This window comes from Ursus maritimus, unplaced genomic scaffold (assembly GCF_017311325.1).
Source record: "Ursus maritimus isolate PB19 unplaced genomic scaffold, ASM1731132v1 scaffold_26, whole genome shotgun sequence".
NCBI lineage: Eukaryota > Metazoa > Chordata > Mammalia > Carnivora > Ursidae > Ursus > Ursus maritimus.
Window position 1 is genome coordinate 35,031,241 of NW_024425119.1, and position 24,646 is coordinate 35,055,886.

Here is a 24,646-nt window from a genome sequence, read left to right on the forward strand (position 1 = left end):
AATGTGAGTTGGCCTCTATGAAACACCAGTTTTAGGAAAATACTCAGTTCTTGTGTGAGCCCAGATAACCACCCAACACCCATGTCAAAATAAGATTTTTCTTTTCTTTTCTTTCTTTCTTTCTTTCTTTCTTTCTTTCTTTCTTTCTTTCTTTCTTTCTTTCAAGATACTACTTTTAAGTAATCTCTGCACCCAAATGTGGGGTTCAAACTCACAACTCCGAGATCAAGGGTCACATGCTCTACTGACTGAGCCAACCAGGTGCCCCAAGATTTTTCTTTTCTTGCTGTTAACTCTTGACGAGAAATTCTCAGGAAATGGTAAAAACTTCTCTTTTGCAGATTCAAATAAATTAATGATTAATGCTTTTTCGGTAATGCTGTATTGTAACATGGGTCAGTCATGTGACAACATTAATGTAAATAATTTTATAAGTGGCTATAGCTTAGTATTTATGACATTCTTGTAAGTCTGAGAAGCCCTTTAACTTTTTCCATTATGTTTCACAAATATTTTAGGAAATAATTATGTGCTGTCTTGATAGTTTGGAATTAAAGATATTTTTTTTTTTGAAGATTTTATTTATTTATTTAACAGAGAGAGAAAGAGCGTGCTCACACAAGCAGGGGAGCAGCAGGAGAGGGAGAAGCAGAGTCCCCTCTGAGCAGAGAGCCCAACACAGGGCTCAATCCCAGGACCCTGGGATCCTTGAGCTGAGCTGAAGGCGGATACTTAACAAACTGAGCCACCCAGGTGCCCCTAAAGAAATTTTTTGTAAGTTCTCTAGATGTATCCCACCATTTTGGAACGAGACATTCATACACAAAGAAACCTGTGGGTTTCTTTGTGGGAGCAGAACACAAATTAATATAAACTAATATACAAGTAAAATGCCATTAAAACAAGCACTATTTGTGATGGTAAAAGTTATTTTTATAGTAATCTTGTTATATCACCTGTTACTCTTGTGAATCCTTCCATATCTCTAGGCAAAACTAGTGGTTCAGTACTCTATGTTCTCACAGGATACTTATCCCTTAGTTTCTAGACTATAGTATAATGATGGTGTGTTTACCTGTCTGTCTTTTTCTCTACAGGATGATCAGGGATGATGTTCTCCTAGCTGTTCCTCTGGTAGACAGCAAGTAATTGCTGAAAGAATGAGTTAAATATTGCTTGAAGTAAGTGCCACTTCGTTGAAATTCAAAAATATTTTTTCTCCACAGAAATTTTACTTAATAGCAGTAAGTCTAACAATATTAGACCTATTGTATAAACTGAATCCACATAATATGTTTAAAAGATCCTGAGTAAAAGTCACGGACCCAGAGGGTGAGATGATATTTTTCTATTAAAAGTGTGGTGAAGTATGGGAATTTTATTGTAAAAATGTGAGGCCTTGGGGCATCCCAGTGGCTCAGTTGTTTAAGTGTCTGTCTGCCTTTGGCTCAGGTCATGAGCCCAGGGTCCTGGGATCGAGCCCCACATCTAGCTCCATGCTCAGGAGGGAGCTTGCCTCTCCTTCTCCCTCTGCTTGCTGCTCTCCCTGCTTGTGTTCTCTCTTTCTGTCAAATAAGTAAAATCTTAAAAAAAAAAAAAAAAGTGAGGCCTTTCACTAGACCTGTTATCCACTAGAATGAAACGTAAAGGTCTATTAAGAAGGTAACGAATGTGCCAGGATATATCAGATGTGATACTTCTGCTATTTCATTTAATCCGTACTGTTGTCCAGAAGGTATGTATCATCAGCCAAATATTTCAGACAAGGCTATCTGCCTCAGAGTCCGTAGCAAAGCAGGATTCGCACCCAGACATGTCTAACTCCAAAATGTCTACCTTCTTTCCAGGACATTGCAGATCTACTCGAGGTAAAAGATAAGATGATCAAGGACATCTTGATGTGGACAACCACATTCTGTTAGGTAAGACTGAACACCATATCAAACAAAATTATGAGTTAAAAAATTTTTTTTGTATGTTGATAGTGAATTAGTTGGAGTACCTTCCAAATCAGTTCAAGTGCTAACTTCAGTTGTTTTCCTGTGATTGCAGATAAGGAACATTCTGCACCAGCTTTGCAGTTTTAAGTGACATATTACTTACATTCATATATATATTCTCGGAGCAGTAAAAGGCTAAGAAATAGATGCAAATGTCTAGCATTGATTTTTCAGAAGTAGTGATCGACCTATTAGCTAAGGTTTGTGAATGTAAGGGAAACAGAACAGACATGAGGAAGTTTGTTATTACAGGGAGGGGCACACTTCTCAAATTCCTCTCCTCAAATAAGTCCATCAAATTCACATTTAGAATCCTGCCCTCCAGAAACCTAGGGAAGCATTCCTGTCAAACAAGCCTGTGCTGCTCCCTCCCAAAAAAGGGTGATTTCACTGAGGTGAGGAGCTTGCTAGAGCTCATTCTGGGGAACCCTGGTGTCCAGCTGAGATGTGGTTGGAGAAGAACCTAGCCCTGTAGGTAGAATGCAGCAGTATCAGTGTCAGTGCCAAATGGCACCTTGGCAGGGGTGAGTGCTGCTGCAGGGGGGAGTGCTGCTGCAGGGGTGAGTGCTGCTGCAGGGGGGAATGCTGCTCCAGGGGTGAGTGCTGCTGCAGGGGTGAGTGCTGCTGCAGGAGGGAGTGCTGCTTCAGGGGGGAATGCTGCTCCCGCAGCACCCAGTTCTCTCCATGTGCCCTGAGACACTGACAACCAGGGCTCCAAGAAATGTGCTCTGGAACCACAGGATAAAACCAGCAGACAAACTGGGGCCTGCCTCACATGGTTTCCCCAAACCATGTGACATGCTGAGGGGGCTTTGGGATTAACAAGAAAACCACAGGCCCATGATGGAGTCACTTATGCCAGGCTGAGCTACCCCACTGGGGCTTACAATTTAACCCAATCGCAGTTTTCATCCTCCTTCAGAAATGTGGTCTTCGCTGATCAGTCAGGAATTTTCTGGTCCGCACCAGTGGGGTGATCTGTCATATGGGCCCTCTCCTTCTTCCTCCCCTAAAGGAAGAGGAGGTCATCCACCAAGAAAGACCTCCCTGTCCTATCCACTAAGAGAAGGTGACTTTGCCTGAACTATCCTTTTCTTTTGTTAATAATTTCCTTGTCTCACCCTCCTTCCTGTAAAAACCTTCCATTTTGTATAACTCCTCAGAACTCCCTTCTACTTGCTAGACGGGATGCTACCTAATTCATGAATTGCTTAATAAAGCCAGTTGGGTCTTCAGATCTACTCAGTTGGATTTTGGTTCTTTAACAGGATCTGTGACCAGAGAAGCTGGTGTGGAGACTGGGATGCAGGGAGGGCGTGAGGGAAGCTGAGACAATAAAGCTGCCTGGTAGCATGCACTGGAGGCCTCAAATGCTTTCAGAGGCCGTGGCCCGGTGGGAAACCTAAAGATCTGCAAAGGGCCTAGTTGGAGCAGCCATTTTTGCCATTCAAGAATGTAGGCCGCGCAAGGCCAGTTCTTCACATTTTCATAAGAAGCTACACATTAAAATTTTTTAAAATGTGAAATATAATGGTTTTAAAATATTTACAACTAAATTAAAATTTTGAAGTCATGAGAGAGTCAAAGAAAATAATCCACAAGCCAAACAGCCCCCCGCCCCCTGCCCCATTTGCAAGCTTTGGTGTAGGACAGCTATTTGGGACTGTGGAGAAAAAGCCTACCTCATTCCCCCCAAGAGATACCAATTTAATTGGCCTGCGATGGGCCCCAAGCATCCGATTATCTTAATGGGAAGTCTAGGTTGAACCCTACTGAGTAAGTGGTATGAAGTGGCTGGATACCAGGTACCACTGGGCCATAGGTTCCCCGACTGCCTTTTCTCCTACATTCTCCTCACACAATGTTATCTGTAGGGTCGTAACATCAAAAATTCCCTCTACCTGCATTTCTCCAACTTAAATGTGTGTAAGGATCACTCAGGACCTTATTAAAATGGAGGTTACTAACCCCGCTGTGGGACATTCTGACTCAGTAAGTGGATTCTGAAATTTGCTCTTCACACCCACCTTAGTTTACTGTAACACAGATGGTCTGGAGACCACACTTCAGAAACACTGACTCATCATGGATGCTGTGACTGGCACATCTGTTATTTCAGCTCCAGCTTCTTGCCTCTGTTCTAGATCTGTAGTTACAGCTACCTCCTGTAGGGAAATCTCTACCATCTTTACCTGCATATCTCAAACCTATCATCGTCTGAATCCAAAGTGTTATTGTCCTTCAAAGCCTTCAGACAGACTTATATTTTTTATTTCACTGAAACTCATCATCATCCACGTAATTGCCCAAGCCAGAAATCGGCGTTTGCACTTAGGATGGGCGGGGACCAGCTCGGCACACGTGGCGGGTCCCAGCATGCCTTTCCAAGTAGCTGCTTTCCCAGCCAGGTCTTGCCATGTCTGCCTATTATTTTGCCGTGGCTTTCTAAGTGGAATGGAGTTCTTCTGGGACAAACCAATAGTAACAACAGCTTTATTTATTGAGGTTGACTCTGCGTCAGGCACTCTTCTAAGTGTTTCACATACCTTAACTCAATTTTTTCGTGAAGCCCTTGAATTCCCTGTTGTTTTTGGTGTCTTGGTATCCCCTGAAGCTAGATCTCTCCCCCATATTCCCATTTGCCACTAAAGCCTCTGGTTCAGAATCGATAATGTCATCTTCCAGTGGTGATACCCCCCCATCTCACTGCAGACCACAGGGTCTAGGATCCCTGCTATTGTTTTCTGCTCATGATTCCAGGGATACTGATGGCTGCCTGACTTGGAATCACATTCAACATGTCTCCTTAGCTATGGTAAATCAGGTCGCTGCCTACCCTCAAACCATAGAGTGCTTCCTTCAGAAGGGCATTTGGAGATTGTCTAGTTCAATTTCCTTGCTTTATAGACTTGGAAACTGAGGCCTAGAACCGTAAAGTGATCAGCTGAAGGGAAGGGAGGAGTGAGAGTTAGAACTGGGGATCAAACCTGAGGTTTCCGCTTTCAAGTCTAATGCTGGAATGCAAGCTCCCTCCTAGTGGAGTGACACGACCCTGGGATTTTGGTCTGTGTATTTCCCGTGTGTGCCTGCACCTAGAATAGTGCCTAGAAGAGTAAACGGCTATATCACGGATGCAACCATTGTGGCTGGTTGGCAATGCAATGACCAGAATACCCTTTGGCATAAAGAACTACGTACGGTTATGTTATAGGACAATAATGTTGAATGCTGTCCGTGTGCCATTCAGCATCTCTAGCAAAAATACAATGGACGCAATAGGTATAAGGTCGTGACAGTGACAGCTAACTTCATTATTTTGCCTAAATGTCCCACGGACGAAGCTCACCTTGGCCACTCTTTCTAAAATTTGGACCCATTTCTTTTTTTGATGCTGTAATTCTACTTACTTTTCTTAATGAAACATCTCACTGTCTAAAATTCTATCATTATGCATGTTGTGTTTACCATCTGTATACTCACTAGAATAATCTATGTGGGAGCAGGGGCTTTGTGTCTTTCACCATAATAAGGGCAGCACTTGGAAGTGTCTGACACAGAAGAGCTTCCTGAAAATGATGGTTTTGCATTTTGGAATGGAAGCTTCAATAACAGGCAATGCCCTGGCCTGCGGAGGCCTGATACACCACCACAGAGAGAAACAAAATAAGCACCAGGGCAAGGCAGCAGTCCGGAAGTGAGAGGTTTGGGTAATACCAGTTGAAGGGTTATTTACCAAAAATAATCTTTATCATTAAGTAAATGACTTCTCGGGCATATATTTACCCTGTATCGAAGGAATAACCCACTACTGTAAGTAAAATGATAACATTTAGACAGGGGATACTTACTTATTTCCGAATATAAATGGAGTAGATTGAATAGTGTCCCCCCCCCCAATTCATGTCCACCCAGGACTTCAGAATTTGAATTTTATTTCGAAATAGGGTCTTTGTAGATATAACTAGTTAAGAATCTTCAGATGAAATCATCCTAGATATGGTAGGTCCTAACTCCAACGACTGGTGTCTTTAAAAGAGAAGGGAGGTGGAAATTTGGACATGGAGACACACAGAAGAGAAGATGATGTGAAGGTGGGGCAGAGATTAGAGTGAGGCATCTTCAAGCTGAGGACCGCCAGGAGCCACCAGAAGCTGGAAGAGGCAAGGAAGGCTTCTCTTCCAGAGCCCTCAGAGCTTAGCCCTGCTGGCCCAGGGTGTTCAGACTTCTGGCCCCCAGAACTGTGAGAAAAGACATTTCTCTTGCTGTAAGCTACTGTTTGAGGCAATTTATTATGGTAGCTTAAGAAACAAACACAGCGAGTACAGGAGGTATTTGCTTCCTTGTGGATACCATAGATCCTTTAGTGCACGATATTATGAAGTGAAGGATTGTAACACCTAACACCTCTGCGGGCTGACCTGGGGCAGGTGATGCTGTCTGTGAAACTTCGTCTTCTGAATGACATTCGAAAACTCAGAGGAGTGGGCCAGCCGGGCCTCCACACTGAGCAGCTACGGTGGAGGAGGGGACCCAGAGAAGCAGTCCAAGCCCCTTCCTTATTCCTTCCTATGAACCAGGGAGGTGGACGGTGGGGAGACTTGCTCCTTCTAACCCATGAGGGAGGCCGGGAGAGCAGCTTTTCCAGTCTGTGGGTGGAGGGTGAGGCTTACTGTTTCTCATTTCATGGCTAAATGAAAATACGACCATTCTCTTCAAATACAACAGGAAATAATTTTCATTTCTTATAATTTAAAATTCCTGGTGCCAAGTATTTCTCTGACCTTCCCTTTACTTCTGCTTATCCTGTCTCCCTACCCCCACCCCCTTACTGCTGAAAGGGCTGGAACCGAGAAGCCCCTTCTCAACAACCTGGCTTTCCCTACTTCCCCAAATGACATATTTCACTGTCCCCACCACCTGCTCCTGCCAAGGGACCGTAGCATTCCTGCCCCTCCCCCCCTTCCAGCTTCTTCTCTTTAGCCCCTCTCTCTGCTTTCTCTGCTACCCTCTTCCTTGTCTTTCTCTCCTGCTTCAGCATTTAGTTGTTGCAAACCTTCCAGGTAATGAGCACTGTTCTGGGCTGTCCCATTTGCTTGGAATTTCTCCTTTCTCCCTTTGCTGCTTGTCTAAATTCTCCTTATCCTTCAGTGTTTGCCTCAAGCTTCTTCTTCCATCTGGTCTTCTCCAGCAACTCCTAAGGACAGTTTTATTTCTCCTTTACAAATTTCTAGAGCCCTTATGGTCAGTAAAATGCACTTGGCCCCAAACACATGTCCCTTGTATTACTATTTATGGTGATTAGAAGCCATTTCTTGTCTGCTCATTTAGATCATGAGTTTCCTGAGGAAGCAGACACACTGTATTTATCTTTGAAACCTCAGCACCTTGCAGTGCTTTGATGATCTAGTTGCTTTGGATATGTTTATTGATTGGGTGGCGTATTTGGTACTTTTAAATGAAATCAGGAGCTCCGGAAGGCCAATATATTTTTGTGTTCCTTGAATCAAGCCTCCTCCCCTTGGGCTGGGGCTATCAAACCAGTCTAAGTGGGTCTGTTGGAAACAGCTTGAAGAAGGAAAAAGACCATTTGTTTTAGGAGAAATCAAGCAGGCAGAAAGGAAAGGTCAGCTCAAAACTGCCCAAAGGCAAATTTGCCATTTAAAACCAGCAGTCACATTCCTGTGGATGAAATCATCGCTAGTCTCAATCAATTAAGGCTCCCTGGGAGTGAGGCACTGGTCAGTTTTAAGGGTTTCTGTGTGTGTAAGAGTGGATTGTGGAGCAGAGGAGAGCGCAAGAAGGAACTGATGGGAGTGGGCAGTGAAATAGTTGCCCCTCTCTATCATCATAAGGGGAAGGGCACTTTGAAGGAACTACTGCATTTATGTAGACACCTAGGGACTGTGTATGAATCAGGGGTGATCTTGGCCACCAAGCAGGTGACGGCTCTACTTCTGCTATGACTGCTAGCTCACCCTCTCTTTGCCTGACTCCTTTGCTTTAAAAACTGTACAGAAAAAGCTCTTTGTCCAGCCACTTACAGGATAAAGGGGAGGCTAGGTGAATTGGTCCTTTGAATATTAGCAGGGCAGAGATGAAATGAAGAGCAATAATATTAAAAAAAAAAAACCACTAAAAACCAAAAAAACCCCAAAGCATTTATGGAGAACTTAACATAGACCAAATGTTAAACATGTAACACACATGATTTAATCCCTCTAACAACCCGTGAGGCATGTGCCACTAATGTACAGAGAGGTTCAGTGATTTGCTTACTCTCAAGTGCCACTAGGTATATGGCCGAACCAGGATTCTGGGGCTTAGGCTCTAATATTTCAGGCAGTGGACATGCGATGAGCATCTTTTCCCAAGAAAAATTCAGGCCATGTGGACTAAAATATATTAGTCCACATTGGGTACAATGGAACTGGACATTTGCAATTAGGATTGTTAAGGAAAATCCTGGCAGTTGAGTCCCCGGCCTTTAAATACCAGAAGGTAATTATGTTCAAATTTCTATTCTTGCACCCTTGGCAATAAGAAAATTATGCTGTTTATATTTGGAGTGTGCAATTAGCATCATCCCGATTGACCTATTGGAAGTTAAAAATAGTTCTGCTTAGAGTCCACCAAATCACTGATGAAAATGTTTCCTGATAGACCTGGTAGAGATTACTGATGCTTCCGGCTATCATTTCCTTTTGCCATTTAGAGAAGGGTACAGTTTGGTCATAATCATCATTTTCACCAATTTTTTGAAATGCATATTAAGCTTGTCTTTTTTTTTTAAACACAGAGTATAACTGTATTACTAACCTACTGGGATACAAGATTTGAACACACATCATCTCATGTGGTTACTTCTGATTTCTGCATTTTGGGGTCAGATTTTACAAAGAAATTCTACATAAACAAGACTCATTTTTAAGCCTGTCCACAGGATTGACTTTATATGTGGGGGTGGGGTGGACAGATGATTGGAGAGTGGGATTTGAGAGTTTCCTATCATTGTCTGCCACTGTCTGAAGCTGTGACAAATTTGCTGATCTCCTCTATGGAAAAGAAATGGAAAAAAAAAACCTGTTTGGGGTACAGTATGGATGGGATGAATGGGAGATTGTGAGAAAGGTCAAGTGTAGAGGCTGTTCCCCTGCCTGGTCTGTAGATAGGGCTGGACTGGACATCCTGGTTGGATTGCAAAGCAAAGGGCACAAGCTTCTTGGTCAGTGGTAAAAAGGGAGCATGGATATTGAAGAAAATCTTGGTCATTTCAATATTTTGCCCTGAAGTGGTCCTGGAGAGTTATATTATTTAAACCTTAAGATCTTTTAACTAAGAGCAAATAGTAAGCATTGGTTGAGCTTATTCTTGAAATTATTATTAAAGAAAGTGAGATCATATGTTAAGAAGACAGGGATCCAAAGGGAAGGCAAACACCGTATAACTGAGGACAGACATTTCAGTTCTGATTAACTGAAGTTCATTCTAGTAGACGCCACATGAGTCAACTGATTGTGGAAGGAGCGCTCTCTCTCAACGAGACACAGGAGAAGCTACTTATTGATTTGTACCCCCCCCATCCTCTGAAATACACTATGTTTTAGTTCAATGATGGAAAGGGGCCTTCTGTTCTGTTTTCTTTTGGGGTTTTTTGGGGGGAGGCGGTTAACAAGCCATACACATCAGTATTGTGCTGCATAATTTGTGAAGCTTTAATATTTTCCAGTTTCAACTGACTGGAGGCTCCTTGCTTTAAATGAAGATACAAGGAAAATATAGCACACAGAGCGCATGTTAGACAGTTACACAGTTTAAGAATCCTTTGGAAAATAATCCTGATTATAATTACAAAAACACAGTAGACTCTGATAGTCTGTGGAATTAATCTACTATTTATTGAACCATTACTATAATTCACTGCATTAGGTGTTGAGGGTGCAGTGGTGAGTAAGATTTTGTCTCTGCCTTCAAAGAGTTCATAGCTTACTGGGGGAGAAAAAGACATTGCAAAAAAGTACAGCCAATGTACGGAAGTGTCATTGTGAGATGTGCACAGTGCCAGCATAGGAAACAGCTCCGTCTGGGAAAGCTTGTGAAAGCTTCACTAAGGAGAATCTTACCACGCTAAGAGCTCCATAAGATGATCACAAACTCTGACTGTACTGTAGATACATGTGGTCATTCTTAGAAGCTAGAACAGATGTCAAAGCTAGTGAGAAGCATGGCAGTGAACTCCCAGTTATGCCTGTGGAGATTAGCTATACTGCAGGACTTGGGAGTGGCCCTCTCTGCCCCATCTCAAAATCTGCTGACATCTCAGCTCTTCCTCTTGCTGCTCAGTGCATTCCTGAATCATGCTGCCATCCAGGAGAGAGGCTACTTTTCTCCTTATAAGTTTGCTACTGTAGGCATATAGCAATGATCCCATTTTCCATCTGACAATACCAACTAGATATCACTTCCATTAGCATAGAATATCAGTATACTGGACAGCAGCTTTTAATACATTATAAGCAGCTGGTAAACTGAGATAGCAGTTGTTATTAGGGGTGGAAGGAAACAAAGGCCACACACACGCACACACACGCACACACACGCGACGGAAAACAGGTTCCATCAGGAAGACAGCAATTGGTCAAATGTGGTCAAAGGCCTTCCTCTACCATGTTGCAGAGAAATAATTTCAGCACTATAGAATGGTAGGCTCCTGAGAGCTTCAAGCTTCGAAAATGCTGAAGCTTGCACATATGTGTGCTTCTGGTATATGTGTGCATGTGTGAGTGTATGCGTGTGCTTATATATGTGTGTATAGATATATATGCATGTGTACATATATTTGTCCATTTCTAAGTATGTATGAATGTGTGCATGCTTATAGATATGTATGCAAATGTGAATATATTTGCATGGGTGTGTATGTGTCAGACCGGGCAGGGAGAGAGTAAGTGTTAAGACTTCTATCCTCGCGGGCGGTCTCTTCCCACCCCACCTCCACAGCACCAACTGATACAAGCAGAAAGGATGCTCTATGACCTGAGACTGCGTTAGAAAGTTTGCAGTTCTTTTGAGGCTGTTCCACCTGGGAACCTCATTGGTTCCCCGCAGGATGGTGGATTTTATAAGAACTCTGCGGATTCCCCCAGGACGAAGGGACTGCTGCTGACACGCTAGCGGTAGCCGACCGCCACCCCCGCCCCCACCTCCGCCGCTTCCCAAGTGGTCCCCCGCCTGCAGCCGCCGGCTCTGCAGAGGCGGGCCCGGCCGGGGCGGGCTCTGCGCGGCGCGAGCGGCCCGCGGGCTGGAGTCCGCCCGCGGCGCCGGAGGGAGGGGAGGGAGGGGAGGGAGGGGAGGGAGCGGGAGGGCGGGGGCGGCGGGAGGCCATGCCTCCAGCTGCGGAGGCTGCCGAACAGCTGGAGCCATCGCGGTCACCTGCGCGGCGCCGTCGCCCTTGCGCTCCGGCTGCGGGGTCCGCTGCCGGCGGACTTTGCGGAGGGCCCCCGGCGTAGGCGGCGGCGAGTGTGGGCCGAGCCGGTATTTATAGCTCGGTGACAGCAGCCGCGGCAGCGACGCCGCCGGCCCGTCTCGCCGCGCTTCCCAGCGAGGCCGCCGGCGCGGCGGAGGGCTGTGCTCGCCCGGGTCTCCCGTGTTGCAGACACCCCGCGCCCGCGCGGCCCCATCCGGTGAGTACGCGGGCCCGGGCGCTGGGCGCGCCTCCCCCGCCGCTCGGTCCAGCCGCCGCCGAGCCCTGCTAGCCCGGCTGCCTCCTCGTCCCCGCCCGCGAGTGAGGAAGCGGCCGCGACCCCCCGGCCCCCAAGTCCCCCGCGCCTCTCCTCGGGTCCCCAGGGTGGCATGCGGCGAGGCAGGGTAAAGCGTCAAGGAGGCGGACGGACGCACCAGCCCTTCTGCGAAGAGGCAGTCGAGACTCGTAGGTGGAAGGCTCGAGCTGAGGAACCCTCAAACTCCGGGGCTCCGAGGGGGTAAGGGACGTCGCCAGGGCAGACCTTGAACTTCCCTCGCTTGACTAATTCCTGGGATGGGAACCCCGTAAGAAGCCCCATGGATTGTTTGTTAATTAAATTAACAGGTTGCAGTTCAGGGGTGTCCTCCTTAAAAACAAAAAACCCAAAAAGAAAACTTGAGTGTTTACTAACTTTATCGTGACTAAATAAAGCTATTTGTCGATTCCTATTTTGGAAAATGCCATAGGCCCACAAGTGTGTTAGACCCATGTGGTAACACTTGGGCTGCCATTATTCATTCTACCCTCTGTGCAACAATGAACTCCGTGTGTGTGAGAGAGATGGTAGTAAACATCACATGCTTTATTAGTATTTATGTGTCTAATGAACCAAAAGAAAGAGNNNGTTGAATACACGTGTTTACCCCTAGTTATAAATGATACATTGTTCGAAATCCATAGAAGGACTTGTAGGAAGAAAAAAGTTCTTCCAATTTATTGAATATAAAGAGTAGTAGAATCTCTGTGTGAAAACTATTTTTGTTGTAAAGTATTGAATTTTTTGCCATGCCGTACTTTCTAGCACCCCCTACCCCCTCGATCTGAGTAGTTTAAAAGTAATTATGGATTTTGAAATTTTGACTCAGGTATTTATCCCCACCCCCATTCCACCTCCATCTGATCCTTTGCTCAGAAAACAATACTTGTCTGTTTTATTTAACTTGCTCCTTTAAACTGCCAATCCTATAAAAAATAATTTCAGATATGAATGAATTTTATTTTATTCATTCACTGTTACTTTGGCGTGTGTTTAGATTCTTTACCATAGGGGCGCCTGGGTGGCACAGCGGTTGAGCGTCTGCCTTCGGCTCAGGGCGTGATCCTGGCGTTATGGGATCGAGCCCCACATCAGGCTCCTCCGCTATGAGCCTGCTTCTTCCTCTCCCACTCCCCCTGCTTGTGTTCCCTCTCTCGCTGGCTGTCTCTATCTCTGTCGAATAAATAAATAAAATCTTTAAAAAAAAAAAAAAAGATTCTTTACCATAAACAGATATCACTGAAAAGGAGGTCTAAACATTTGTAAAGAATTCATTGGTGAATATTTTTCAACTTTATAACATGAAAGGGCTCATAAAGACTCGGCCATTTTAATGAAAAGTTAACTAATATCTTGGTTAGGAGAGAACTCCAGACCTAACTTTGCTTCAGTTTCTCCGTTTTAAAAACTTGCCTGGTTTAGTATTTTGTTATTCCAAAGACTGCAGGTTAAGAACAAGGGAAGAAAATCACTTAAAAGTTGAAATAATGTGAAGAGAAAGTCTGGGAAGTGATTTATGGATGAGATCCTTTAATTTAGCAAGGGTATCACAAATACCATCCTGGTATCTCTGCAAAGCCACTTATGGTGGTTTCATTGATTGACTTAAAAGGTTGCTTTTTATTTAAAAGGCTGTGTGGTCTCTTGTATTGGACTAAAAGCAAGAAGTTCCAACTTTATTTCTGGTATTATTGTTATTTGTATTTTTAAAACCTGTATTAAGCATTCACATATGCAAAATGCTGTATGCCATCTCCTCATGCCTGCCTTTTCACCTAACATTTCAAGATAATATACCAAGACTTATCCTTACCTCAGGGTTCGTTCAGGCAAATATATATTTCGTTTTTCCATCTTTCTGCCATTTCTCCTCTTATGGACTTGAATCTCCCATTAGCCAGAGTCTGTTCTCTCCGGAATGGAAACTTCAGTGTTTTTTTTTTTTCTTACCCAGAGCTGGTCTGTTATCCAACCATGATGTATACATTTTTTTACATTTATTAATTCATCAGCAAATATTTGTTGAGTGCCTACTAGGTGCAAGTCATCACCTAGTACTTAACTGCTTCCTCGTGCTCCTACTTCCTTCCCATTGGAACTTTATTCTGTATTTTATACTTCTCGGTGTAGGGAACATAGTAGTTTTTTTAAGAGTATTGACTTTGGGGTCATACAGAGGTATTTCTGCTGTTTCTGCCAGTTGGCAGCTGCATGACCTTGGGCAGATTATAACCTTTCTGAGTTTCTGTTTCTTCCTTGGTAAATCCAAAGTGTTGGTATAAGGACTAATTGAGATATGAATGAAAAGCGCTTGCCCGACCCATAAAAAGCACTAAAAAATGTTAATTTTTATTGTGTTGTCCATGTTTGCTTCAATGGTGTTCATCTCAGGAAATGGCAGTTCCATTCTGGCTTTTGCCAGACCATGTCCACATCCAATCCGTCACGTAACTCTTTTTTTCTTTCTTTTTAAAGATTTTTTATTTATTCATTTGAGAGAGAGAGAGAGAGAGCACACAAGCAGGGGAGCAGTAGGCAGAGGGAGAAGCAGGATCCCTGTGGAGCAGAGAGCCTGACGTGTGGCTTCATCCCAGGACCCTGGGATCATGACCTGAGCGGAAGGTGGACGCTTAACTGACTGAGCCACCCAGGTACCCCTCAGCTCTTCCTCTATCTAGAAGTTCATACATTTCCAACCATCAGACAGAGCGGCCCCTCTGACTTGTAAGCCACACGTGCCATGCTCCTGCTTTCCATCTCACAGGGGGTGAAAGCCCCCATGTACACGATGAGCCTTAGGGCTGGATCCTGACAGGCCGCATCACAATGGGATGCTCCCTTGCAGACCTCTTCTCCTTTCATACGCCCCTGCACCCACCCCTATCCAGTCACAATAGTTTCTTTGCTGTTCCTTAAATGCACTAATCACTCACTCAGCCCAGGTCTTTGCAATTTTTTGTTCTCTGTGTCTGGATCACTGTTTTCTAGATATCTGCCTGCCTCCCTCCCTTCTTTCAGGTTTCTGTTCAAATGTCCCCTTATTGTGGGGCCTCCTCCAACTTCTCCCTCCTGACATTCCCAGTATCTTTCTCCATCAACTGACACTTTTCTAAAATATTATGTATGTGGGTTTTTTTTTTTTTTTCCTGTTTAATGTCTCTTTCCCTCAATGAGATGGTAAGATGCAAACAAGGGTTGTCTGTTAGTAACCCTCAGGCGTAGGCTGGTACCTGGCACAAATAAGCAACTGGTAAATATTGAACAAATGAATGATGAATGTTATCATGGAATTAACAAATCTGGACTTCATCACTTTCTAAATATGAATTTGGATAGGTAGCTTAAGCTTTCTAAGCCTTATTTTCAATATTTGTAAAATAAGGACAACGTTCATCCTTTACCTTGTACAGTTGTATTACAAATCCTTTAACACTGAGAATAACATTTAAAATCACTCAGTCAATGTAATGTATAGTTGATATTACTTTCCTGCTCATTTTTAATGGGAATGACCATGACTCACTTGTATTTTAAATGGCCTTCGTGGTAGGAAGTACCTGGAAGTGACCAGGCACTTTAGAAATGAAATCTCCTCCCGTCTTCAATACAGTGCTCTGAGGGAAGTACTTTTATTGGGATTTTACTAGTGAAGAAATGGAATCTCAGAGAGTTAGGTCTTTGACCAAGATCGCAGGGCTGGTAAGTCAGAGTCAGGTAGAACTGGCCCATATTCCTTCCACTACACTAGGCTGCCTTCTGAGAAAAAGATGTTCCTGATTCCTTTGAATCATTCTAATATCATTCTAATGGTGTGATTTTGCCCACTAAAAACATGAAGAGGTAAAACGTGGTATAAATATAGGTGGCTATCTTTATTTATCTTTTAAGGAAATAATACTAAACAGTTTAAACCTGTGTCTGCCCTTTGACCTTCAGTTTTAAAAGCAGTTATCTGGGGCACCTGGGTGGCTCAGTCAGTTAAGCATCTGCCTTCTGCTCAGGTCATGATCCCAGGGTCCTGGGATCTAGCCCCTAATCAGGCTTCCTACTCAGTAGGGGGTCTGCTTCTTTCTGTCTGTCTCTCCCTCTGCCCCTCCCCACTGCTCATTCTCTCTCTCTCTCAAATAAAATCTTAAAAAAAAAATTAAAAGTGATTATCCTAGGGAGTAAATGAAACGATTGTAGAAAGTGTTCTGTGAACTGTAAAGAACTTTGCGTAGAGTAATACTGTACTAGAGCTAGGTATTGAAGAAAATAGCCTTTAACTTTGTGTTGTGCTAATACAACCAAGAACAGCCCAAAGTACAGCTGCACGTGTCACAAAGTGCATCCCACAAAAAGTAAAGTACAGGAAGAATTAAACATTCCTTTTCAAGAAATTGGATTCAAGATGCTTCAACTAAAGTCCACACCGTTGGCACAGTCATCTTTAAAAAGCCCTTTAAATAAGAGCTAGGAGAGGTTACAGGTAAATTTTCAGACATAAATACTAAGGAGCTTCAAAAATTGGGAGAGCTTCTTTTTCTATCTTAGGGTAGCGCTGCACAGTGGAAATGATCTGTTCATGGTACCTGGCTCGGTCTTACTAGATGTCGAGCATTCCGTGTGTCCTGCTTGGCTAGTGATAGTGTCTTTTGCATAGCATATTAGTCCATCAGGGACTTTTCCTGATGGAAAAAACAATCTTTCTACCATCACCATTCCTAGGCTATGTGAGCTACAGCCCCCGGGGACAGGTATTTCAGAGTATTCACGAAGATCACAAGGGACTTGAAATTGCTTAGAAGGAAATCCATACATTTTTAAAAATGTAGGTGATAGACTCCATCTTGATCTACTTGTCATTATGTGAGAACTGTTGCCTGAGCCAGGGTCCCTGCTGAGAAAAATGGAATTCACCCTCCTGAAAGCCTTCAGTGTTTTCCTTTATTTGTAAAGGCCCTCATAATTAATGAAGGCCGGGTACTCTGCTTCAGTCAAATTATTACAGCACTTATGAGGACAGCTGTGTTGCCCGAGTCTAGCACCTGATGATCTTTTAAACTGTTGAAGTTGCCTATAAACTTAGTTTCCTCACGTTCATTATGCCTCATACCAATTTTTCACTTTCTAACCTGACGGAGAAATCTTTCCCAAACTCTGCTCCAATCGGTTGTATCACTCTTCAGTTCTGAAACTTTTCATTCTCTATTCAGTAAAATACAGAACAACATTTGTATAATCTTCCCTGAATTGGCCCCAAATTTTGCTTACCCCTCGCAAGATACCTCAAGCTCTCTGTGTTCTAGGCACCCAGAACTACAAATGCACCTTTCTACCAGAAAGTCTCTCCTCTGTCTTTGCTCAGTGTCCTCCCAACTGGAGTATCCTTACCTCTTCCCCTTGTTCCTTCACTTTCCTCTTCGTTCTGAGCCTTTTGTATCAGCTGACATGCAAGACTTACAGTAAAACGCGTGGGATTCCTAATATCTACCATAAATATTAGTCCTTCTAGAGTTAGAAACCATGACTGATGGCCTGTGGGTTGTCAGAGAGTGTGTAAAGTTCCAGCCTATTGTTACCACCTTCTTCAGTCACTGCTATAATGTGGAAAAGTGGAAGCTTCCAAGATACTGGTAGTGACATCTACCTAATGATGTCATTACTTACAAGAGGGAAGTGAACGGGTGCCGTAATCTAGCTCTCAGAGATGCAGTGCTCTCTGTTGGCATAGTTGGAAAATCACAGAATGAGCCTTAGTGATGCATTGCTTAGGAACAATCAGATCAACTCAACTACTTACCCCGATGTTCAGAGAAGAAGAACAAAACTCAAGCAATCCTGTCGTCACATGACCGGTTCTTTCTGATCATGCTTGCAAGGTCCGCTGGACTAGTATTAGACTCATTCATCCTCAAGCACGGTGAATCTTTTACATCAGACAGCTTTATTATCAGGACCTTTAACCGACGTGTAACAGCCAGATTTTGGAATGTGTCTTTACGTGGAAGGCGTGGTGTAGAGTGTTAAAGCTACGTGGCTTGGATTTGAATCCTGTCTGTGGCACAGACTCATTTTGTTATTTGGTACAAGTTACTAAGCCCTGGATCTCAGTTTCAAAATTTGTAAAATAAGAGTATTTCCTTCATTGGGCTGCTATAAAATTTAATACAATCTGAAAAGCTCATGAGCATAGTGTCTGGTATGTGGTAAGTAATAGATGTCAGCCCTAGCGGTAATGGTGATAACGCAGAACGTGTGCCAAGATGATGTGTCGTTGGGTGGGAGCACGTCGCAGCTGCTGGCGGAATCAGCGTGGCGGTCTCGGGGTCCCAGTGCTTTTCTCCTTTCCTCTGTTAGTGGAAGCTAATGGCAGGTTGCTCTGCCCCCTCATCTCGCCTAAATAATGAGGAGGCTTTTCTTTCTAAGTGTACCACTCACCGCGTCCAGTAGATGTTCACTGAATGCCCTCCTTGAGCCTGGCCCTGTGCTGTGGCCCGGAAAGTGAGCAGCCCTTCCCTGAGCACCTTCTGACCTGGGAAGGAGACACATGCATAAACTGATTATTTTACTATCATACGCGAAGAGCTAAGAGACATCACATTTATTTAAGATAAAAGCTCAGCTATGGTGGCAGAACTGAATTTAAAAAAATTAAAGGAGTTTGCAGACTGTGTCCACTGTGTAGCATTGTCCGTTTGAACAATCTCAGTCCTGGATTATTAACATGAACGTCACTAACGGATCGTACTGCTTCATGTGAGCCACAGAGGTGAGCAGTTTTGGTGCTGTGGATACCTGGTAGCTACGGCTGAGATGACTGGGCAGGCTTTGGGTGACTTTGTGGATGAAATCGGGAAATGGGGATAAGTAGAAGTTTTATTCAAGTTATTATGTAGGTTTTGAAATTTGAGACCCCCCTGGAAGATACCACTTCAGCTTTAGCATATGAAGCAAGAATAAATATCAGCCATGTGTGGCATAAAATAGACCAATAAATCAGCTGGTATCGAAGTCACTGAATCTGTTAGTAGAAATAAAGGGTAAGCTACAAACCTGATGGAAAAGGTTTTATTGGAAGAACCACTTCCAGTTTGTGGTATATTAGCGAGATCAAGGTCTAGGGATGAATTTGGATTCAAATACTGGTTCTTCCATACCAGCTACATGAATCGAATAAGCAGCAACTCTGTTTGGTTCCATGTAACATGGGGATGATGGTAGCGTTTGTAGCATTCCTGTGGGAATTCAGATCTGTGCAAGGGCAGGGTTGTTGCTCAACACTATAGTTGTCTCTCTTGAAAAATATAAATACTGAAGAGGAACAGCTGTCTCCAAAATTTTTTGAATGTTCTAATTCAGTTTGGGCATGTGGACATTACATAGCCCACAAAACAAGATTCTAAAGTTAAAAGTAATAGCAATAAAATAAGCATATGCTAACCCTCCACAAAGCATTTATTTAAAAAAGAACAACAGTCAAGGTCGTATGTATTTAATGTTCTGAATCCTGACGCCTTGCCTGTGTGTGGGTGGGGGGAAGGGAGGCAGTAGGGCAACTGTGCCAGAATTCCCCACTGGTAAGAGAAGCAACATAGAAACCTGTTAACTTCTTTTTTTTTTTTTTTTAAGGGGAAGAGAGAGAGGTTGCACACGTGTGCCTGGAGGAGGGCAGAAGGAGAGGAAGAGGGAGGGAGAGAATCTTAAGTGGACTCTGGGCTGACCGTGCATCCCAACCAGGGGTGGGGGAGGTGGGAGGGAGCTTGATCTCATCACTCTGAGATGTTGACCTGAGCCTAAATCAAGAGTCAGGCATGTAACCACCCAGGCACCCTGAAACCTGTTAACTTCTTAAATGATACTCCTATCCTGTTCTGATGGGCATCTAGAAATGAGTCTTTGCTTCAAGACTCATTGGCCTTGAGGTGATTTCTATGTATTGTCTTGTGGTAGCGGGCTTTAGACATTTCTGAAAACGTTGTGTGAAACCAAATTGACAGCCCATTCTGGCATCCTCGCATACTGAATATCCTGAAAATGCAGGATGCTCGTTTTTGTTCTTCACCACTTTGCTGTCTTTGGTGTGAGAACCAACTACTTGTGTACTGGGTGATGAACCGCACATTAGGAAAACAATCTTTCTAGAGTCACCATTCCTAGGCTATGTGAGCTACAGCCCCCGGGGACAGGTATTTCAGAGTATTCACGAAGATCACAAGGGACTTGAAATTGCTTAGAAGGTTTATGAATCCAAGGCACAGCAACTCTTTGTTTTGCTGGGTTACGCTGCCAGTCCTTTTGTGTGTTTACATTGCTTTTCTAAAATAGTGAAGACAAGACTTCCTTAACTTAGATTGTGTGTTTAATTGATATTCGTCACCCTAGACTATTGGACAGGGACTTGGGAGCCTTGGAGCCCATTCTCAGGTCCTCCATTGACTTAGAGTTACTTCAGGCTTGTGGCTTGATCTTTGTGCTTTCAGCCATGTGTAATACGAGAATATTTATCAATGGGAAATTTATCAGTTTCCCAAAGTGCTTGGGATTTGTGAAGGGTTCTTTCACTTACGTATTTCTTCCCTGGACTATAGAAATATACACTGTAGAGTTAATATAATCATCTCTAGAGAAGACTATGTCTGCAGAAAGCAGTCAAAGGATGGCATCCCTGGGGCTGGGCCCTGGGTCTGACTTCTAAGGCAGGGAAAATTCCTGGAGTTGCCTGGGCAGCCTGACTTCAGAGGCTCAGATCAGAGCTCTCCTGCTGGCTGACTTTAGGCAAGTTACATAATCTGTGTGAGCCTCAGTTCCCTCCCTGTAAAATGAAATGATGGGAATGATAATGATAGTATTTCAAAGGGTTATTATGGTAAAAATGAGATAATGATTCATGTAGACATCCAACACAGAGCCTGGATGTCACATGCTGTAGGCTTTGTAAGGGCCCTTTTTTTCCTCCCTAGTTCTAAACAAATTGAGAAAGAAGAAAAAAGAATTGGCAGATTTCACTGCAATTACCACCTTTATTGTTATTTTTTTAATCTCAGCTTTTATTCAGCTTTGTGGCTGCAAACAAAGAGATATAGCTTCATCTGAGTACCAAATGGGTTCACCAAAACTGAACGTCAGGATTAGATAGACTTAGTAACAACCAGTCACAGCGTTGGTAGACCTCATGCAGGCTTATGTTCTTGAAAGGAAGGCTGGCTCCCAAAGAGGAGAGAGGAACTGAGCAAGACTTTGGAGGTGGGGTCTGAACATCAGCGTTTTAAAAAAGCTCTGTACTCTCAGTGCACATCCAGGCTAGGACCCACAGCTGGAGGCATATGGTGTGTTTTGCAATGCCTCTGTGCCCTTCCAAATGCCTAGACTGAACATTCTTCCCTTCTTCACTGGGGGAAAAAAAATTCCTCCTAATCCTTCAGCCCTGAACTTGGGTATGTACTTCTCTGTGAAATCTTCCCCTTTTTCCTCACTTCGCCCAAGCAGAATTGTCCAATCACTTCTGCGTGTAACTACTGTATCATAGACTTAGCTATTTCCTAAAACTTACTCTATGCTGAGGCTATTTGACAACTAGACTATGAACATTTTTATAAACGTCCATACACAATGTATAGAAAGTGGTCTGAGAATATATCCAACAAGTTATGAAGGGATCCTGACTCCGAGGAGAAAGATATGGGCAGAGAAGGATGTTTATTTTGTGTTAATGTGGGCTCAGTTTACTCCTACATTGCTTTCATTTTGAAGTGACTTTGTATTATGATTGTAACCTATAAATAGTTATTTAAAAGAGGAAAAGTATTGTGTTGTTTTTTTGCTCTGCATTTCCTCCGGAGGGGACCTCTACAGGTCATCTCAGTCATCACCCCAATTTTGGACAGTGTTTTGCCTTCTCATTTCCCTTGTGCCCCTGCTCTTTTGTTCTCCTTCTACCCCCCATCCCCGTGTGGTCAGAGGCATGATTGGATGGTGGCGAAGGGACAGTATTTACTTTCCTCGATCTCAGACTTGTCTTGGTGCCCTAGGTAGGTGCAGGTAACATCTTCTTAAAATGCCTCTTGCTTGAGCTGTTATAAATCTGAACGGATAATAGGAAGAGGAAGACTGTGTTATCCTGCTCTAACCTGTATCTGTATCCTTTCTTCCACAGGTCAACAACAGAACTGAAGTTTTGAAGGATGGGTAAAGACTTCCGTTATTATTTCCAGCACCCCTGGTCTCGCATGATTGTGGCTTACTTGGTGATCTTCTTTAACTTCTTAATATTTGCGGAGGACCCAGTTTCTCATAGCCAAACAGAAGCCAATGTTATTGTTGTTGGAAACTGTTTTTCATTTGTAACAAATAAATACCCTAGAGGAGTTGGCTGGAGGATTCTGAAGGTGCTTCTATGGCTACTGGCCATTCTCATAGGACTGATAGCTGGCAAATTTCTGTTCCATCAACGTTTGTTTGGTAAGTACCCATGAAATGTAATGTTGGTAATTATTGAATTCTGTTCTTCAAGATAGAGCTCTATTATTTGTAAGTGCCAATTTAGGGTGCATTTTAGTTTGCCCTCCAGACTTCATTTGCGATGCGCTGCTGGAGCTAGGTTCTTCCATTGGTCTCTGTTCAATGGTGTGCTTTTCTATGGCCTAAGGAAAATTAGTATGAGGTAAAATTAGTACTAAACTTATTTTCAAAAAAATGGCTTTAGAGCTAAAATTAATGTGTGTTTAATCTTATTTAGAGAAGACATGAAAATAGCTCTTTTCCCATAAGCAGTACCTATGTATATTATAAAGAGTTTGCCTTCGTGTCACACCATATTTTCATTAAAGTAACTTCACCATGGCTCATATATTTACATATATTGTTCATTCTGGGAATTAGAGTGGTAATTCTAACTTTTTACCCTGTTTTTTTTTAACATTGCTTTAGGATGTTTATTTTGAGGCCATTCAGCCACAGAACAATTAGTCCAGAATCCCTTGGTAGTATGCAGTAGACAAAGACGCTATTAGTTTAAGCTAAAAAAAAGGAATTTACTAGAAGGATACTGGGATATTTCACAGAGACCAAGGATAGAATTCCTTTTGATAATTGGGATAAATGGGACCCGGGGCTTGAATTCTATAAGGATTTTCTCTGTCCCAACTTCTCTATCATATCTGTCTTATTCTCTATTCACACTGAAGATCAGTTTACATCTACTCAGGGAGACTGGCTTGACTCTCTTAGTTCCAAAGTTTAGACTCTTGGAAAAGAGACTGATGTTAACCCAGGTTGAGTGTGTTTTCCACCTTTTGCCTAATTGGCCTGGTTTGGTAAACTCCTGGTTTTGACCAGGAGATGGGTGATATTTATCCAACAAATATTCATTGATCACTTATTATATGCCAACTATTCTAGAGAATGAATCAAAAAAGCAGGGTCTATGCCTTCATAACAACTTACATCCTGCAGGAGGGAGAAAGACACTGAACAAATTAACATATAATATGCAAAGAGGTGGTAAGTGCTGGAGGGGGGCAGGCGGGAAAGATAGTTTTAAATGCTGCTGGGCCAATCAGAAAGAGAACTTCGTAATAAAACATTGAATTTAGTAATTACAAGATCATAGGTGACACAGTGTGGGTATTTTCAATCTAGAAGCTTGGTTAGAAACAGATGGCAATGGTTTAAGGAAAAAAACAAATTAAAAACATAGATATACACACATAGTATTACTTACATATTCTTCTCAATCTCTATTCAAACTATGGTCATCTGTTTCTACTAGATAAATTTATAAAATGTACATATTTTATATTTATTATATATGTACATAGTTTCAAGAAGTTTGGTGAGGAAATGAAATAAAAATGGAAGAAGAACCAAGGGAAGATTTTGTTGTTGTTTTCGGTGGTGATGCTGGTGTTGAGGAGTGAGATTAATTGATTTGCTTGTCATTTTGGGGGAAAGAGCTAGATTGAAATGAAGATAAAGACATTGAAGGAGAGCATCTCTGAAGGCTTCTCTGCTTTATTTATGACTTAGGACACAGGTAGAAATAATGGCCTTAGTGTGGACAGGAAGGGGAGAGACCACAGTTTCTCAGAAATTGTCATGAGAGAGATAAAGGTTTATATTCTAGCAGGTACATTGGGGTGGAGGAGTAGAGAGGTAAGTGGTGATCTGATGATCTGTATTTCACTGTGAAGAAGGAAGAGTTAAAGATAAATGTGGAGCGATTGGATGATGCAAGGGGTTTAAGAAAGTGGCCAAGGTTTGGAACAGTGACCCTAGGGAGTGTAGATGCTAGCTGACTAGGGACAAACAAAAGGGTTACTGATGATCACCGAGGACTGTTGGGGTTAGCCACTATAAACTGGAATGACATCAGTCTGAACTGCTAAGCAGTTTTCTTTATGAGAGCTCAGTCACCTGGAACAGAATTCGAGAGTGATTCATCTGGGTGGGGACTGCTTAGGCTTGCTGTATTGGAAACAAAGGATGGAAAATAAATAGAGGGTTCTAATAAAAAAGTTATTGTTTTGATTAACAGGGGATCTGGCTGGGCATGGAAAGGAGGTAAGGAAGATTGATGGTCTGGGAGGAGTGGGCCAGGACCAGAAGACTGGGTGAAACTGCACAGGTGAAATGGAAGTAAGAGAAGGGAAAGGATTTGCGGATGTGGTGAGATGCCATGTTGTAATGAAGGACAGCCATTCCTTAGTGGTGATTCCCAACTACGGTGTGGCCTTTATGAGTGCCCAAGTAATGTGCAGAGACAGGTCATGACAGAGAGGGTATCTAGGAACTGGGTGTTAGGCCATCCACCAAACACTGAACAAGCATGGAGTTGTGCATGACATTCATAAGGATGGAAGAGGTTAAGGGTGGGGGGTGAGTGGGAGAGGG

The 24,646-nt window shown here is 43.1% G+C and overlaps 1 protein-coding gene across 6 annotated transcripts in view; it reads left to right on the plus strand.

The window, feature by feature from the left end:
* The first annotated feature begins 1,102 nt into the window (after positions 1-1,102).
* Positions 1,103-24,646, plus strand: part of TMEM117 (transmembrane protein 117) — a 501,176-nt gene continuing 477,632 nt past the window's right edge. For 2 of the 6 annotated variants that reach the window (XM_040642356.1, XM_040642355.1), the window contains exons 1-2: positions 11,581-11,680; positions 21,912-22,216. In XM_040642356.1, the coding sequence (XP_040498290.1) occupies positions 21,940-22,216 (277 nt within the window). In that variant the 5' untranslated portion in view covers positions 11,581-11,680; positions 21,912-21,939. Of the gene's footprint in view, positions 1,182-1,847; positions 1,923-11,572; positions 11,681-21,911; positions 22,217-24,646 lie in introns of those variants that run through there. The other 4 variants (XM_008704472.2, XM_040642357.1, XM_008704476.2 and 1 more) reach the window with 4 other exon arrangements.